The sequence below is a fragment of the Nicotiana attenuata genome, chromosome 5 (genome assembly GCF_001879085.1).
Source record: "Nicotiana attenuata strain UT chromosome 5, NIATTr2, whole genome shotgun sequence".
Taxonomy (NCBI): Eukaryota; Viridiplantae; Streptophyta; class Magnoliopsida; order Solanales; family Solanaceae; genus Nicotiana; species Nicotiana attenuata.
Window position 1 is genome coordinate 26,677,094 of NC_031993.1, and position 16,269 is coordinate 26,693,362.

General features: G+C 36.2%; 1 protein-coding gene and 1 long non-coding RNA gene across 2 annotated transcripts; one reads left to right on the top strand and one right to left on the bottom strand.

Annotated features, from left to right (window-relative positions):
- On the top strand, positions 4,416 to 5,884 carry LOC109226333. Its single transcript, XM_019391119.1, has 2 exons — positions 4,416 to 4,882; positions 5,469 to 5,884. The coding sequence occupies exons 1-2, from the start codon at positions 4,505 to 4,507 to the stop codon at positions 5,601 to 5,603; spliced, it is 513 nt and encodes a 170-aa protein (XP_019246664.1). The 5' UTR covers positions 4,416 to 4,504; the 3' UTR covers positions 5,604 to 5,884.
- LOC109226334 lies at positions 8,024 to 8,579 on the bottom strand. The gene is made up of 2 exons (XR_002068033.1): positions 8,333 to 8,579; positions 8,024 to 8,248 (listed from the first exon to the last, which is right to left on the bottom strand). It is a non-coding gene; the product is annotated as an uncharacterized LOC109226334 (long non-coding RNA).

The window sequence follows — 16,269 nt, forward strand, 5'->3', positions numbered from 1 at the left end:
ATGTGTGGTATAGGAAATGAATCTTTAGGACAAGCCTTATTTAAATTGGTATAATCTACACAGACTCGCCATTTTTCATTTATTTTTGGAACCACAAAAGTATTAGCTAACCAGTCAGGGTACTTTACCTCTCGTATTAACCAATTTTCAGCAGTTTTTGTACCTCATCCTAGATCACTTCATTTTTAAAGGCCCCTTGCTTCATTTTCTTCTGCTTGATAGGTGGATGTAATGGATCCTCGTTTAGCTTATGAGTCATCACCTCCAGTGATATATCTGTCATATGTGAATGCGACCAAGTAAAGCCATCTGCATTAGCACGTAAAAATTCGATTATCTTACCTTTCATTTCTAGGCTCAAATTTGCTTCGAGGTAAACTTTTCTATGTGGCCAGTGGACAAAAAATATCATGGCTTCGAGCTCCTCCGTGGTTGTTTTGATGTTCTCATTTTCCTCTAGCTCTTGAATCACACAAGTCATGAATCTACATCAGTCTGACCTTGTGTGCTTTCAGTTGAGGTATAGATACAAGCGTCCCCAACTGAATTCTTTAATTGCTATTTAGCGTCTACATCGTTGGCTATTGTATTTGCAATCACCACTGAATTAATACTCTGTGAGGCTCGTTGATCTCCCCGAATTTGTCGGATCCCCCACTGTGATGGGAATTTGATAACTTGATGCAACCTGGATTGGACATCATCCATATCATGAATCCACGACCTACCCAAGATTATATTATAGGCCATGTCCGTGTCCATTACCTGGAACTTTGTGTCTTTAATGACTCCTTCTGCAAAATGTAGCCAGCACAACTTTTCCTTTCGTAACAACGCTTGAATTATCAAACCCAGATAATGACCAGGCTTTTGGTATGATCTTATTACTAGCTTGCATTTTATTTACCACTCTTAGTAAAATGATAATCACTGAGCTACCTGGGTCAACCAAAACTCGTTTAGCGTTAGTATCATATACAAGTAAATATATTACCAGTGCGTTGTTGTGAGGAATCATCAAGCCATCCATGTCTTTATCATCAAACACTATATTGTCACCTTCCAAGACTTGGAAAACTCATTTCCCGTGAGTGACAGTGACCTTTGATGTCTTTTTTGCATCCGTGTACGTTACCCCATTAACTTCATCTCCTCCAGTTATGATGTTTATCGTTCTCTTTAGTGATGGAGGCTTTAGGGGTTCTTGTCCATTTTTCATGTATGATTGTTTTCCTTTCTCACTGAATAGATCAGTAAGATAACCTTGCATCAGTAGATATTCAACTTCCCATTGCAAAAGCCTACAATCGGTTGTTCTATGACCATGATCATTGTGAAGCTCGCACCAGAAATCTGGGTTCCTTTTTTTTGGATCCGATCTTATCTCTTTTTGCCATCGCACCTTGTCTCCCATTCCTCTTAGAACAACAACCAATTCAGAGGTGCTGGCGTTAAAGCTATAATATCCTATTCTTGCTTGAGTACTATAATCGTTGCTCCTGGCATCTCGCTCTTTTTTTTAATTGAGAAGAAGAACTTGCCTCTTTGTTCCTTGATCTTGATCAAAACATGCATTCTTTTGTTTAGGTTGGGAATCTTGCCCTGCATGTCCCATGCAAGGCTCGTACATGTTCTTACCAGACCTTCTCTCTGATTTCGAGCATCTTGACCGTGGCCTTTCATCTGCTCTTGCCTCTGTAACCGTATCTTGTTCTATCCACAATTTTGTGTTGTATCAATCGTACACATCGTTCCAAGTTATTGCAGAAAACTCCCGCAAAATTTCTTTTAACCTTCTCTTGGCTTTTGAACTTTTCTCGTTCAAATTGCTTGTGAATGCCATCAACGAATCTATCACGTTGGAATCTATCAACGGATTCTCTGAGCAATTCTATACTCCCATGTTTAACTTTGAAGATATTCTCCATCCTTCTTTCAACTTTCTGAGCCCCCGAATGCGCCTTTATAAATGAATCTGCAAGCTCAGCAAAAGAATCAATGGAGTTTTCAGGTAAGAGTGAGTACCATGTTAATGCCTCTTTTGTGAGAGTTCCGCCAATTTTTTTTAACTAAAATCGATTCAATCTCCTGCTTGGTTAAATCATTGCCTTTTATGCCTGCAATGAACGTGGTGACGTGATCCCGTGGGTCGGATATCCCATCATATTTAGGGAAATCCGACATTTTAAACTTTTGGGGAATTAACAAAGGTGCTGCACTTGGCTTCTAGAGTTACTGTGAATATTTGTCAATATCCACACCTTTGATCAAAGGAGGCATGCCATGTATTTGTTCTATATGCTCATTTTACTCCTTCAACTGTTTCTGCAAAGTTAGTACTAAGCTTTGTAAACTAGAATTATTCGGTGTACCTGATCCTCCATCGCGAGATTCATTCGACATTTCTCCACTTCCAGAGTTATCAAGTCCCGGACGTGGATTTTCCAAGGTGGTATTAACTGGTGGTGGAGTTTGTGCTGCATTGGGTAATTCACTAGCAAAACTTCGTAGTACTTCGTTCACGTGTTGTGCAATCAACTGCTTCAAAGCATCTTGCTCAACGGTTTGGTCAATCCCCTGTTGTCCTTCAGTGCGAGAAGCGGGCCTTTCAGGTGAACTTTCTGGTGAATGCTGAGGAGTAGCTGTGGGTTGTGATGTGGTGGAGTTCCACCTTGTTGATTCAGCTGGTTGTTCTCGTTAGCAGTGGACATATTTTGTTGCTAAAAATGAAATTTGGAAAGTGAATATATTATCAGATTCCCAGCAATGGAACCAATTCGCTTAACCCAAAAATAGATCTCTCTATCTAAGTTAATATCAAAAAGAAATCGGTTAGTGATAACCGAAATTACTTCACTTTTTTAGTAATTCAAATAATAACAAGAATAAAGGGAGTAATAGGTAAGGTTTGAAATCTTAAAGTGGATAGCTAATTTCTCCCAGAATTGCGGTTTGAACACTTTGATTAAAGTAAAAGACTAATTGTATATACTGATAAAAATTTCAATACCTTTACAAATGAGGATTAGGTCCTTATATAAGGGTACATAATTATAAAGGTGTCCCTATATAATTCTGGCTTGTTAATGGCATTAATTGTCTTAATTGTCCGTTACCATATATAATTGTAATGGTGATATTAATGACTGAGGATTTTCTGTAATCACGGTCAATGTCGATTTTCCTTCCTTATTTATAACAGATTCCTGAACCTTCCTCGTACCTATTTCTTCTTTTCTAGCTTTCAGGACGGGTACCTTTTTTGATGGAACATCAGGGGTATTCTCCTCGTGCTTTTTTTATTTTTTTTTTTTAATTGAATTTGTCACTTGTTATTTTGTTGATGGTCCACGTGTCATTCCTTTTTTCCACCGATATTGGAGCTAGATATAGGACTTCGTTCCTAAAAAGTTCTCCAAATTACCTTTGCCCTTGTCTCTTAAAGCTAGGATATCCCACCTGTTCCTGAATCGGCACCCTGGTGAATACAAATCATAGTTTGCATGAACTCAATTTGTTGCTTAGTATTGTATCGATTTTAGTCTTCCCAAATTCCTTTCATTTATGATAAGGACTTAATTTCTCTTTCATCCATGATATAAACCCGAGTAATTAACTTCTCTTTTCCCTCTTACCCTTTAACTGTCTTATGAATTTCCACAGAAAAAGACCAACGAAGGGAGGCTTGAAGTTCGGTGTCCAGAAAATTAAAGCTGTTCTGGTCATGTTTTTCCGGCGAATCAAATGAAATACTCTATTGAATTTTTTATCTTTTTGATGAAAAGTTATCGAAACACTAATTTATTATCTCCATTAATGCGGTGAATGCTAGAAGAAGAAAAAATATAGGAAGGTGCATCTTTGGACTAATAATTGACACAAAACATTGTAGTTCGTGAGAATAAAAAGCTCTTGTAGTTGAGGTGTGCAAAATGCAAATTGAGCAAATTCAAGAAAGTTTTTGTAGTATAGATTAACCTTTTAAGAATGATTGGATACTTGGATGTAATTATCGAGATGTAAATTTTTAGAGAAAAGAACTTTTTGACTTTTGGATTTAATTCCGCCTATCAAATTTTGACTTTGAAATCTCTGATCCTTAAATACTTCTTTGGTTCCACTTGATGTAACATAGTTGGGAGAGGTTAAATTCACTAATTTTCAATATGAATTTGGATATAAAAATTTTACAATATTTTTTTATAATAAAATTCATATTCTTAAAAATTATATAAAAAGTCACAATAATTTTTTAATTTAAAAGTATTTGTAGAAACCTGATAAAAAAATTGCTTAACTTTTCAATTTAATAATCGTGTAACTAAAAACAAAACATTGTCGTAATAAAATATGGAACTATGAAAATGGTTGTAACACGTGAAGTCATGACGAGTCTTTTTGTGTTGGTTGGGGCCATCCTATATTGCAACGGCTACTTTTTCATCTTACAACCAAAGGGTATACTGGTCGGTCAAAACTCAAAACTACTTTCTCATATGAAAGTATGGGCGGTCCAATGGTGATGGTGATTGAATATTTAGAGTCGTCAATGTCCAAACGTCTTCTCTGCAAATTCCCCGACAACTCCGCTTACGATTTCGACTATTCCCAGAGCTCCATTTGGTCCCCTTTGGTTCCTCCTCCTCTGTCATCTTCCAACGACCGTACTCTCAGTTTGGGTCTTTCCAGAAAGTTGTCGTACGAGGAAGAAGCAGCCGCCAGCGGCGGAGTCATCGGCTGTATCAAGAGGAAGTTCTCTAATGTTTTGTTTGATAATCTGAAAATACACCACAAGTTGAAGAAAAGAAAAAGGAAGGGCTTTGATTTTTCTCCTGTCCCATCTTCTTCTAAGCTTGCCACCACTACTACAACGCCAAGAAAGGTAACATATTATATATTTGTTGAGTTATATCGGAATTTTTTTTAATTGGGTATCAAAAGGACATGTGCTCATAAAGATCTTTTCATTCCAAAAGCAAAAATAGGGGTATTTGCTTGCAAACAACACAATGATAGCAATCACTCAACATAGATTGATCCGAATTTGACTCAAATTCAATACATAAGAAATGTACTTCATTGATTCTTCCTAATGAATAGATTTGATTGCAACTACACAAATGGAATCAAAGGGATTAAACGGAAAAGAATAGTATGAATCATATAACTTTAAGAACAACCAATTTTTATAATTTAAAATAGAGTCAGAAAAAATGGTTTAAGCCAGTTATATTTATGTCGCTGATCTTATTGCTTTAAGGTTTTAGATTGGATGTTCATATTCTTTGACAATAAATAGTTGAAATAAATAAGTGTGATCTCATTGCTACAAAGAAATAATGCGTCTAATGAACTGAATTGCATAGTCAATAAGAGTAGCAATGAATCAGTGCGATTCCTGCAGTATCCTCTTTTCCAATTTGTAAATTCTCATGTCTAGTTAATTTACAATACATTAATTCGTGCAGGGATGGGCTAAGGTGCTGAAAGCAGCTTCAAAACATTTCAAGAAGAAGAGCAAAAAGAAAGATTCCATAGGTCGTCTTAATCTTTCCAACTGTTTAACTGAGAATAGTCTTTCGCGCAGTTCTGCATATCCATAGTGTGTGTAAGTTTTACCCTTTGATGTCCTCTGTAATCAGCAGATATATATATATTGCTGAGGAGGGCATCTTTTGACGTGCTTCACGAGTTTTTATGCTGTCTTAACTTGTACTTTGATTAATCCATGCGATGGCAATTTACCATTGTTGGTAGCAAAATTGATAAATTAGCTTTACAAGCAGTCTAATTTGTTAAGCGCTGCCCAACAGTTTGAGAATATTTGATACTGGATTTGAGAAGAAAAAAAAAATAGAAAATAGATTGGATTCGAATTTTAGTGGTTCCAACTCTTCTTTGCACCCAAGTGGTGCAGTACTTTTCCTCTTCTTGTTCTAATTGGCCCATTCCTCCCTTCGAAAAAAGAAAAAAGGAAAAGAAAACATTGAGAGAAGACAACAGGAAACATTGCTTAAGCACTCACCCCCTTACAAAAGAAAAAAAATACATCAATCAATGCGTAGCAACTTTTTTAGACTTCAACATATGGATGGAGTCAGGATGTGTTTCACCTGAGGGTTAACATAATAGGCAATGGAGTATTGTGAATGGGGCTCTAACACAGTATCTATCTCGTACAAATTTTGAACTTCTTGACTATGATTTGGTGGTCTATGACGAAGAGAAGTGAGATTTTGAAAAATTCATTCAAGAGATGAACCATTCCATTTCTTGATTCCCTCAATTGGATATTTCGAACAAAATGTTGCAAGACTGGGATTAGACTAACAATTGGACTACATTTTTCCCATAGTAGCTCAGGAATGAGCAAACAACAATAATAACACCTCAATCTCAGACAAAGTTGGGATAAACGATATTAATCCTACTAACGGAATGAGCATAAGAAAGGAAATCCTACCAAAGCCTCAAGGGCGATTCTTCAAACTTGTAGTTGCAGGATTAAGAACTTATAAGTCCGTTTGTTCAGGCAATTTTGGATTAGTTGTAAGACCTAACTTTTGTGGGGGGTCATAATCATATACGCATTACGCTTATTAATTTGTCTTCTCATTTTGAAAATAATTAACATTTTGTTTAAGTTTATTACTTAGACTAATTTTTATGAGATGTCATTTTCGACTTTCATGTGTCATGCTCCTGGGAGTAACAACGACATCTTCACTGCTTCACAAGTTGACATAAAGATAATTAAATTATTTACTAACATAAGGTTAAGTGATTAAATTGTAATGGCATCTATAACGTCTGATTTCATTAAAGTAGTAACCCGACCCCATAAAGGAGTAATTACTTTGATGAGATTAATTAATAAGAAAATAAAACTTTCAGTTTGAAGATTATCTTATGCCAGCAGGTATAGATTATTTTCTAGTTTTATTTTTGTTTACTTATAAATTTAAAGAAATGTTTTGCATGGTTTGCCTCTACCCACAAGAAGGTCTAGAATTTACTTGATATTGATATTTAAGCGGTTCACTTTGATGGTTTGTATTTTATAGCTTATGTATGTGCATCATGTTTTGCAGCTTTCACAACTTTTTCTAATGCTATTTTCAATGAAAATGCTTGCGTTCTAAGAACATCTCCAAGGCTGCACCATTTCTTGCACCAAATCCAAATTTGGTGCAAGAAATGGTGTTTTCTTGCTCCAATGCAACACTAATCCTTGCACTATTATAGAGCACGAATAGTGTTGTAACAAATTTGGTGCAACACTATTCATCACTTCAAATTTGGTTTATTAATATTTTATTCAAGCTTTTTAGTTTTTGGACTTTTAATTTACCATATATTGTGTATATAATTAATTTTTATATTAAGATCTTTATAATTTTAATTTTATATCCTATTTATTGATATATTAATTTTTGTATGTATTATATTTATATAAAATTGTAAGTTAATTTTATTATTATTATAATTGTATAAAAAGAAATATAACCATTATTTAAAAATAAAAAATGCAAATGTAAGATATCTAATGTTGCTAAAATTGAAAAGTGAAAACTAAAATTTAATATGTGGTACTTAAATTAAATTTGACTATGATGTAATATTTATTTAATTATCTTTTATCAATGATTTCACTTTTAGTTGATTTATCCTTTAAAATAATTTTGTAATATATGATTATATAAGTGGTGAATGTGAATTATATATAATGAATATGGAAAAAAGAAAAAAGATAGTATTAGTTTGAAGGAAATAGAAAATGAAAAGTAAATAGAAGATAATAATATAATATAGAAGAGAGAGAAGATTTGGTGTAAAAAATAGCGTAATGGTTGGAGTAAATTTGATGTTACACCATTTTGATGTGAAATTTGGTGTGAAATTTGGTGTTAGGATCGGAGATGGCGTAAGTACTCCGCAAAATAGTTGAACTTAAACTAGCCAGGACAACACTGACATAAAAAAAAAATATTAACCAAAAAACAAAATATATATTCTAGTAAGACCTGTTGTCTCCAATGAGAAAGTGAGGCTCTAAGCAAAGAACCAAAGACAGAAGGGTCCAAGGGCTCATTAGTCATTTCCACAGTCACCCCACCATGTGCATCCTCTTTTGCAGCTAATATTCCATCAACTTCTACTTCCATTTCCTTCTCCCTTGCCATTGCTGGTGTTGCAGAGCAACTCATTGAGGACATTGTATGTAAGTAAAATGGTCTTTTAAAGAAGCCTAAAACAATGAGAAAACTAGTTAAACTTAGGCAAGATTTAAAATATAACAAAAATGGTGTTTTCAATATAGAACAAGGGTCACCTTCATTTTTGCAGATAGTGAGTGTTGCATTACGGCTGGAGAAGAAGTGACGTTTTGAGCTAAAAAATATTGAAGATCTTGGAGTGGTGGCATAGGAAAGAAAAGGAATGCGACACAAAAATTTGATTATCATTTAAACAGTATTTTTGGAGGCAGAATGAAAGAGCTTGTGGATCTTGGAAGTTGATGTGGAATAGTGGTTGGTACCAAACTCTTCAAATGTCAAGCGTTGACTTATAATATGGGGTATTAGTTCATAGTTCCATTCATTTCCTAGTATAACGTGTTTACATTTAACTAAATAATTAACCTTAAAATAAAATTACATCTCACTTAATCATTATATGATTAAGTGTTAAAAATGTATATACAAAACATATTTATATATTTACAAACGTATAAGCGGGAATTTCTTTATTCTCAAGCCAAGTGAAATCTATTAACAAATGGAGAATATGATTTGTATAGTAAGTAGTGACCAATAAAAAATTAATTTTAAAGAAATAATTTATAATTTTATTAATTTGATATATGTATTAAAAGCGAGCAATTTTTTTTTCATATAAAGTTTTTTATTGCTGATCTTGCTTGATCGAAGTATCAGTTCTGTCTTATATTTTGTTGTTTATCTCACAAAATATATTTATTATTTATTAAGTGCATGATAATTTTTTTGAACTAACAACATCGAAAATGATATTGTGTTGTTTAGATAAACATTATCGATGTATTTTATCAATCGAATAAACTAGTATATTATAGCTTTTGCTTAGATTATACGTATAATAACTCTTACGCAATCTTGACATATCAACAAATCTATTTTATATTAAAAAGGCGACAAATCATCATATAAATTACTTATTATAAGTTGATGAAATGCTCTGCAAATATAACCAATTAATCTGCCAAGTTTTGGAGAACACTGTTCTATTGTTTACTGCTGCTGTCTCTTCTGGATCCCTAATTCAATTTTTGATTCTGTTTTTGCCATATGCAGGTACATACATGTGAAGATTTGAGGAAGAAAACTAAAGATATCTGTTGCATTATATGTCCCTTTTGTTCATTTTCCATTTGACTCATTGATTCAATCTCTTAACATGTTTAAAATAAAGCCATGCTATGAATAATGAGACTCATGTCAAAATGTAACTGGAATGGTATTCAATGCCTGTTGATTCCCGTTTGTTTTAATTCTTCAGTTTGTTTTTATTACTGTTAGAAGAGTTAGTAGATTATGTATTCCAAATGTGTTGGTAATTTTAGATTACACAAAATGTTTGTTAGTTACCAAATTAGAACAGTGAAGTTGAGGCATGAATCTAGTTATTATTTTGGATTGATTAATGTTAGTATTAAAAGGGCTGTTGATTATTGTTAAAAGCAAGAGGGTCATCTGTTGTGTTAAGGACTCGATGTCGAGTCCAGGCCCTTAGCCGCGCCCTTCCAGGTTTTATGCCCATTGGGTTTTGAGGCTTGAAGTCATTTGCAAGGACACTTCGTTTGGTTGGGCTGGTCTTTAGGGCCCAGCAACTCATCCGTTTAATTGTTGGGCCATTGTGAGATTGGGTTGGATCCGCAATGCATGATATAAAAAGAGTTAGATTTCTTTGTGTGCTTAATGTTTTCAAATCCAAGTTATGAATTGGGCTTACTTTGAGCCAAAAGCTGAAAGGCACTTCTCGAAGGGGGTTTTGTTTAGTTGCATATTCGAAGTAATTTTCTTTTCAACATTTGATCCATTAATATGATGTGCTTTATTAAACTGGCTAGGCAAATTCTTTTGGTTAAGAGCAATTAGATTCCTTTAAGCTTCTTTACTTAAGTAGACCGGAGGTGAGCCATATTAGTAATACAAATAGTCTATGGCCCTCCGAGCTTCAGTTTGAATACCCTTTTAAAATGGAATTGAGGTGCGCCGCGCCAAATAAAATTTCAAATGCGTGGCTCTCACTTAATCAATTCTTTTAAAATCCTTAGAATTCGAGGCGTGTCATATAGCAAATTTCCATGGCCCTCACAAAGTTAACAACGCGTAGTTGCTTTAGGCGCGTTATTTTAATAATATTACCTTCCTAAACTCGGGTGTGCATTTCATGTGACCCAAATCCAAATCCTTATAACGTTGAATCAAATGTGTTTCGGATTGCGGGTGCATTTCATGTTACGTGATCCAAAGACATATTTTAGACGACGTTAAATCTTCTTTAAAAATAAATAAAAAGCGGTTAAAAGTAAAAATACACATTGGTTAAAAAATATTTTAAAATCAGATAATAAGCCAATAATAACAGTTGAGCGACCGTGCTAGAATCACGAAACTCGGGAATGCCTAACACCTTCTCCCGGGTTAACAGAATTCCTTACCCGGATTTCCGGTTCGCGGACTGTAATACAGAGTCAATCCTTTCCTCGATTCGGGATTTAAACCGGTAACTTGGGACACCATAAATCTCCCAAGTGGCGACTTTGAATCTTTTTTAATGAAATAATCTCGTTTCGATTGTCACTTCAAGTTGGAAATAACTCCTTTATTATACCTTTCCGGGGGTGTAGTAAAAAAAGGAGGTGTGACAATAGGAAGAGAGGACTTCCCAAAAAGAGGTGTTCTCGGGCTCTCTCTCTCCCCCTCTCCCTCTTTCTAGGAAATATGCAAACACACCTCTCCAAAGAAATGAGAGGATCTGTGATCCGAGGACTTCATGAGATCCAAAAAGGGTCTTAAGGCTCTTGTATATGCTATCATTCGTCTTGATCAAAAGAAAGAGGATCCGTTCCACTCAAGATTTGGTGAATCTTTTCCATTGTCTACATTTTATTGCCATTTAATGTTACTCAATACATCTTTCTTTATGCTATTAAATCCGACTATAATCACGGCCAATATTTATACTCGGCTATATTTTTCTATTCACATTATCCATCTCGGATCTTGAGTTAATTATCTTTAACTAGGATTTACCCCTTCATCTTTGATTGATTTGTTCCAAAGGTTTCGATAACTTTTGAGTCAAACAAAATTACACTTTATTTGCACGTAATGGAGTCTATTTTATGTGTAGGTGAATGGAGGTGAAAGTAGAGCAAAAGGAATACTTAAACGTTGAAAGTGTGCTCGAGAACAGTGAAAAAAAGAGACCTGGTGAGGCCAGCCAAAGGCCAGCTTAACCAGGCGTTAGCCTGGCGACGCCAGGCCTGGAGCGTGCACATTCCGAATTTTGAAGACTTATTTCGTCTCCTAGTTTGACTAGGACTTGTCCTACACATTTAGGTCCTTTCCTACACATATAAATAGACCTAAAAACATCACTTTGGACATGTTTTAGACCTAGGGAGAGCACGGAGCCGCCGTGGAGACCGAGGATTCGACCTAAGGAGGCAATAACACACTAGGAGCAAGGCGGAGAATTCTTCTACGAGTTTTTCACTTCCTTCTTCCTATTTCCATCATTTTTCATGAATTCTAGTATTGTAGTTTTGCATACTATTATGAATAGCTAATTTATTATCTAGGGTTTTGATGGGACCTATTCGAGGATGATTTTCCTGTTACGTTAATATATATTTGCCGTAGTATTTTCTCTATTTGTTCAACTACGTTATTATTGTGGTTGGTTGAAGAGCTCTCAATCGACTGTGCCTATTTAGTGTGTATTACTCGGGAGAGAGTGCATATTTAGGTAGATGTTGAACAACATCACTCTTAACGTATATGAGGGATCAATATGGAGGGTTTAAAGGAGGGATTAGGAATAACGAAACCTTGGTTTGATCCGAGTGAGTCGTACTTAATGCCAGCTAGCGTAATTTGGGAGAATATGTCTAGTAAATTGTGGTAGTTATTTGGGAGAGAATTACAACATTCAGAGCGCTCATGATCGGTAGAGAAGACTTAGGCAAATTTATAGAAAACATAGCGGAAATGATTCCGACAATAAAGGAAATCATAACTCTAGACCTCCGTAATCTTGTCTCCAATCCTTATCATTGTTAATTAATAGTTTTACTGCTTTCTAGTATTTATTAGTTAATTAGACAAAAATAAACATTATAATCTTTATAATCAGAAAATTGTTTGGACTTGTGTTTCTTAGCGATATTGAACAACTGTAGCTACGCCTTAGTTCTCTGTGGGATTCGACTCCGGACGTGTAAATCGGATTATATTTGCAATGACCGCTTAGTCCTTTTATAAGGCATAGTTGGGCGTGATCAAATTTTGGCGCCGTTGTCGGGGAGCTAACGGTGTAGTTGTAGGTGTACATATTGATAGGTTGCAAGTTTGAACTTTTATTCAATTATTTTTTATTTATCGGTTTTTTTTTAGTTTTTGCTTTATTGTTGGTTTAAGAAACATGGCATCTTGGAATTATGAGAGTTTTGATGTTGGTAATTCTACTTTTGATCCTCCTTATGCATATTGTGAAGGAAACCACCCATTGCAAAATTGTCAAAATATAATCCCGAGAGCGAGTTACGTGACCAACTCAGTCTTATTTGTGGAATGTGTGTGATATGTGTGGTGGTCAAGATGGTCACTTTCATGATTGTGCCTATATTTCTTATCTTCCACCAACCCCTTATTATGATGGGTCTACTTTTTCTTGTGTGGATAGCAAGAGCAAAGAACCTAGGGAAGCTGACCTGAAGGAGATCAAAGATATGTTAAAGCTAAACGAGGATATGTTAAAGTGCCTTGCGGAACCAAATAGTAAATTACAACTGCAGATACAAAGGCAAGAGGAAACTATTCACAACTTGAAAGTTCAAGTGAGTCAACTGGTTGAAGATTTTAATTTTCAACAAGCCAATATTGTGAATAATATTCAAGAAGAGCGTGAATTAGATGCAGAAATTGAGGTACCCATAGAGGGGTCCATAGTAGAACACCAACAATCAATCAAACTAGAATATGAGGATGCCGATATTGTAGAAGAGATATTAGTGTCAACCAAGGATATTGAGGATACATATTTAGTTGACTCTAGTGTCATTGATACTAAGAATATTGACAATCCCAATGTTCATGTAGTTGAGCGCATTGGTCCACACTCCAAGCATTTTTCCACATTGTATTTGGATGATAATATGGAAATAGAGTCGTCCGGGCCACTTGAGGAGTCAAGGGATGAGGAACAAGGTGCCTACATTCTGGAATTTTTCTTGGCAGAAAATCAGGATTACACACCTCATGTAAAGGCCAAGAAGTACAACTTGCTACATTGGCTGCTTGGGCCAGTTAGATTTGTTCCTCCACCTCTGGAGCATAGCCGAAAACTTGATACCAAATTGGGGGTCCAATTCATAAGTTCAAAGTGGAGGCAGAAAGTGATTCGCGTCATGCCGCGATGTTAAATCAAGAGCTTGTTGGGAGGCAACCCAGCTTTACTGCTTCTTTTATTTTTTTAGTATTTTTTTAATTGTCTTATTTTTATAGTGTCGATTTTTGATTTTCTAGGAGCATGGAAAGCTAAGCTATTGGAAGGATCCAATAGCAAACCAAATGGTTAGACTAAGTGTGAGGTACCTGCAAAGGACCAAGACTGGGAGAGGTCTGAGTACCTCATGAGCTGCTAGTGCTTCGGCCTTTGGCCTACCAGGGAGTTTCTTTTACCCTCTTATTAGTTATGGTGCGCATTAGGGGCAATACACAATTTTAAGTGTGGGGTGAGGAGATTGTCTGGGTGACTTTCTATGCTATTTTAGCCGTGTTAGTTTAATTGAATAATGCTTTTGTTTTTAAAAAAAATAAAATTGGACTGTTCCCAACGATGGATCTATTAGACAATTTTCTTGAGCTATTTAAGTCTAAAGAAAGAAAAAAAAGGATTTTCTTTGTAGGTAGAGTAGTAATTTCCCCGTGGTTTTTCTTTGTGTCGCGGTTCTTTTCCAAGGGTTTTGTTTGAACTGGGAGTAGTTAGTTTTATTTTTTTAGGAATAGGAGCTAGTGTGAGATGAGTTGAATTGCAGCGATATCTCTTCACTTTGTTATACCTTGAGAATACTTAGTACTTTGGTTGTGACGCTTAGACTCAATTTTTCACTCTTGTATAAGTACCTTTAATCGTATGATCTTAAATTCGCTTAACTGCTTTGACTAGATTGTCTTGATAAAAACCAATCCTGGATGAATTATGTGCCATGTGTGTGTAAGGTTTTGTGTTATCCTCCCCAACTTAAACAAACGCTCGTCCTCGAGCGGGTCAAGAAACGTACCTGAAGCCTCAAATAGGTGAGGATATCTGCTCCGCATCTCCTGCTCGGTCTCCCAGGTAGCCTCCTCCACGGGCCGACCTCTCCACTGCACCTTCATCGAAGCTATATCCTTTGATCTCAACTTTCGAACCTGACGACCCAAAATAGCCACTGGCTCCACATCATAGGTCAAGTCATCATCCAACTGAACTGTGCTGAAGTCTAACACATGAGACGGGTCCCCAACATACTTCCGGAGCATAGAAACATGGAATACCGGATAAACCCCCGACAAGCTGGGCGGCAAGGCAAGCATATAGGCCACCTCCCCAATCCTCCTAAGTATCTCAAAAGGACCAATGAACCGTGGACTCAACTTTCCTTTCTTTCCAAATCTCATAACGCCCTTCATGGGCGAAACCTTCAACAAGACCTTCTCGCCCACCATATAAGATACATCTCGAACCTTCCGGTCTGCATAACTTTTCTGACGCGACTGAGCTGTACGAAGTCTTTCCTGGATCACTTTCACCTTATCTAAGGCATCCTGGACCAACTCTGTCCCCAATAGCCTAGCCTCGCCGGGCTCAAACCAACCAACCGGAGATCTACACCGTCTCCCATATAAGGCCTCATACGGTGCCATCTGGATGCTGGACCGATAGCTGTTGTTGTAGGCAAACTCTGCAAGTGGCAAGAACTCAGCCCAAGAACCTCTGAAATCAATGACGTAGGCACGCAACATGTCCTCCAATATCTGAATGGTACGCTCGGACTGCCCGTCCTGAGGATGAAATGTTGTGCTCAGCTCCACCTGTGTACCCAACTCCCGCTGAAAAGTCTTCCAGAACTGGGAAGTAAACTGAGTACCTCTATCTAAGATAATGGAAACTGGGACCCCATGCAACCGAACGATCTACCGAATGAAAATCCTTGCCAGACGCTCTGAAGAATAGGTAGAACACACCAGAATGAAGTGCGCGGACTTGGTCAGCCGATCCACAATCACCCAAACCGAGTCAAACTTCCTCGAGGTACGAGGGAGACCACTCACAAAATCCATAGTAATCCTCTCCCACTTCCACTCTGGAATATCCATCCGCTGAAGTACACCACCGGGCCTCTGATGCTCATATTTGACCTGCTGATGTGAGCACGTGATTTTTGCCCTATATGAATTATTCCCATAAATTCAAAATAAAATTACTTCTTTTCATTATTTGCAATTTTATGGATTTTTGTGGCATGTTTTGTTAATTGTTTGCATTTGTCTGTGCACGTTTATCATTGTTTAAGTCATGAAAAATACAAAAATACTTCGCATTTGCATGTAGGGTTAATGTCACATTTTAGGATTAATTAGTACTCAATACTACAAAAATAATAAAGAAAATAACAAAAATGGTTCTTCTGCATTTATAATTGTAATTTGTCTTAGGTTGCATTTAAATTAGGAATTAGTGTAGTTGGAAATCGAGTAATATAATTCAAGAAGTCGATTTGGATTTTTGTTTGTTGCTTTGGCATTTAATAAAAATCAGAAATAATAAATACAAAATAAAAAAAAGGGGTGAAAAGAAAAGAAATTAATTGGAAAATTAAAGGAAAGAATGGTCTTAGTAGATGCCCAAATCTGGGCCAAATTGGCTTCACCCAAGCAAAATCCAATACAAAAATCACTCCAAAGACCGGCCCAATACAGTCCCTAACCCGGTCCGACCTTCCCCTCACCAAAACGA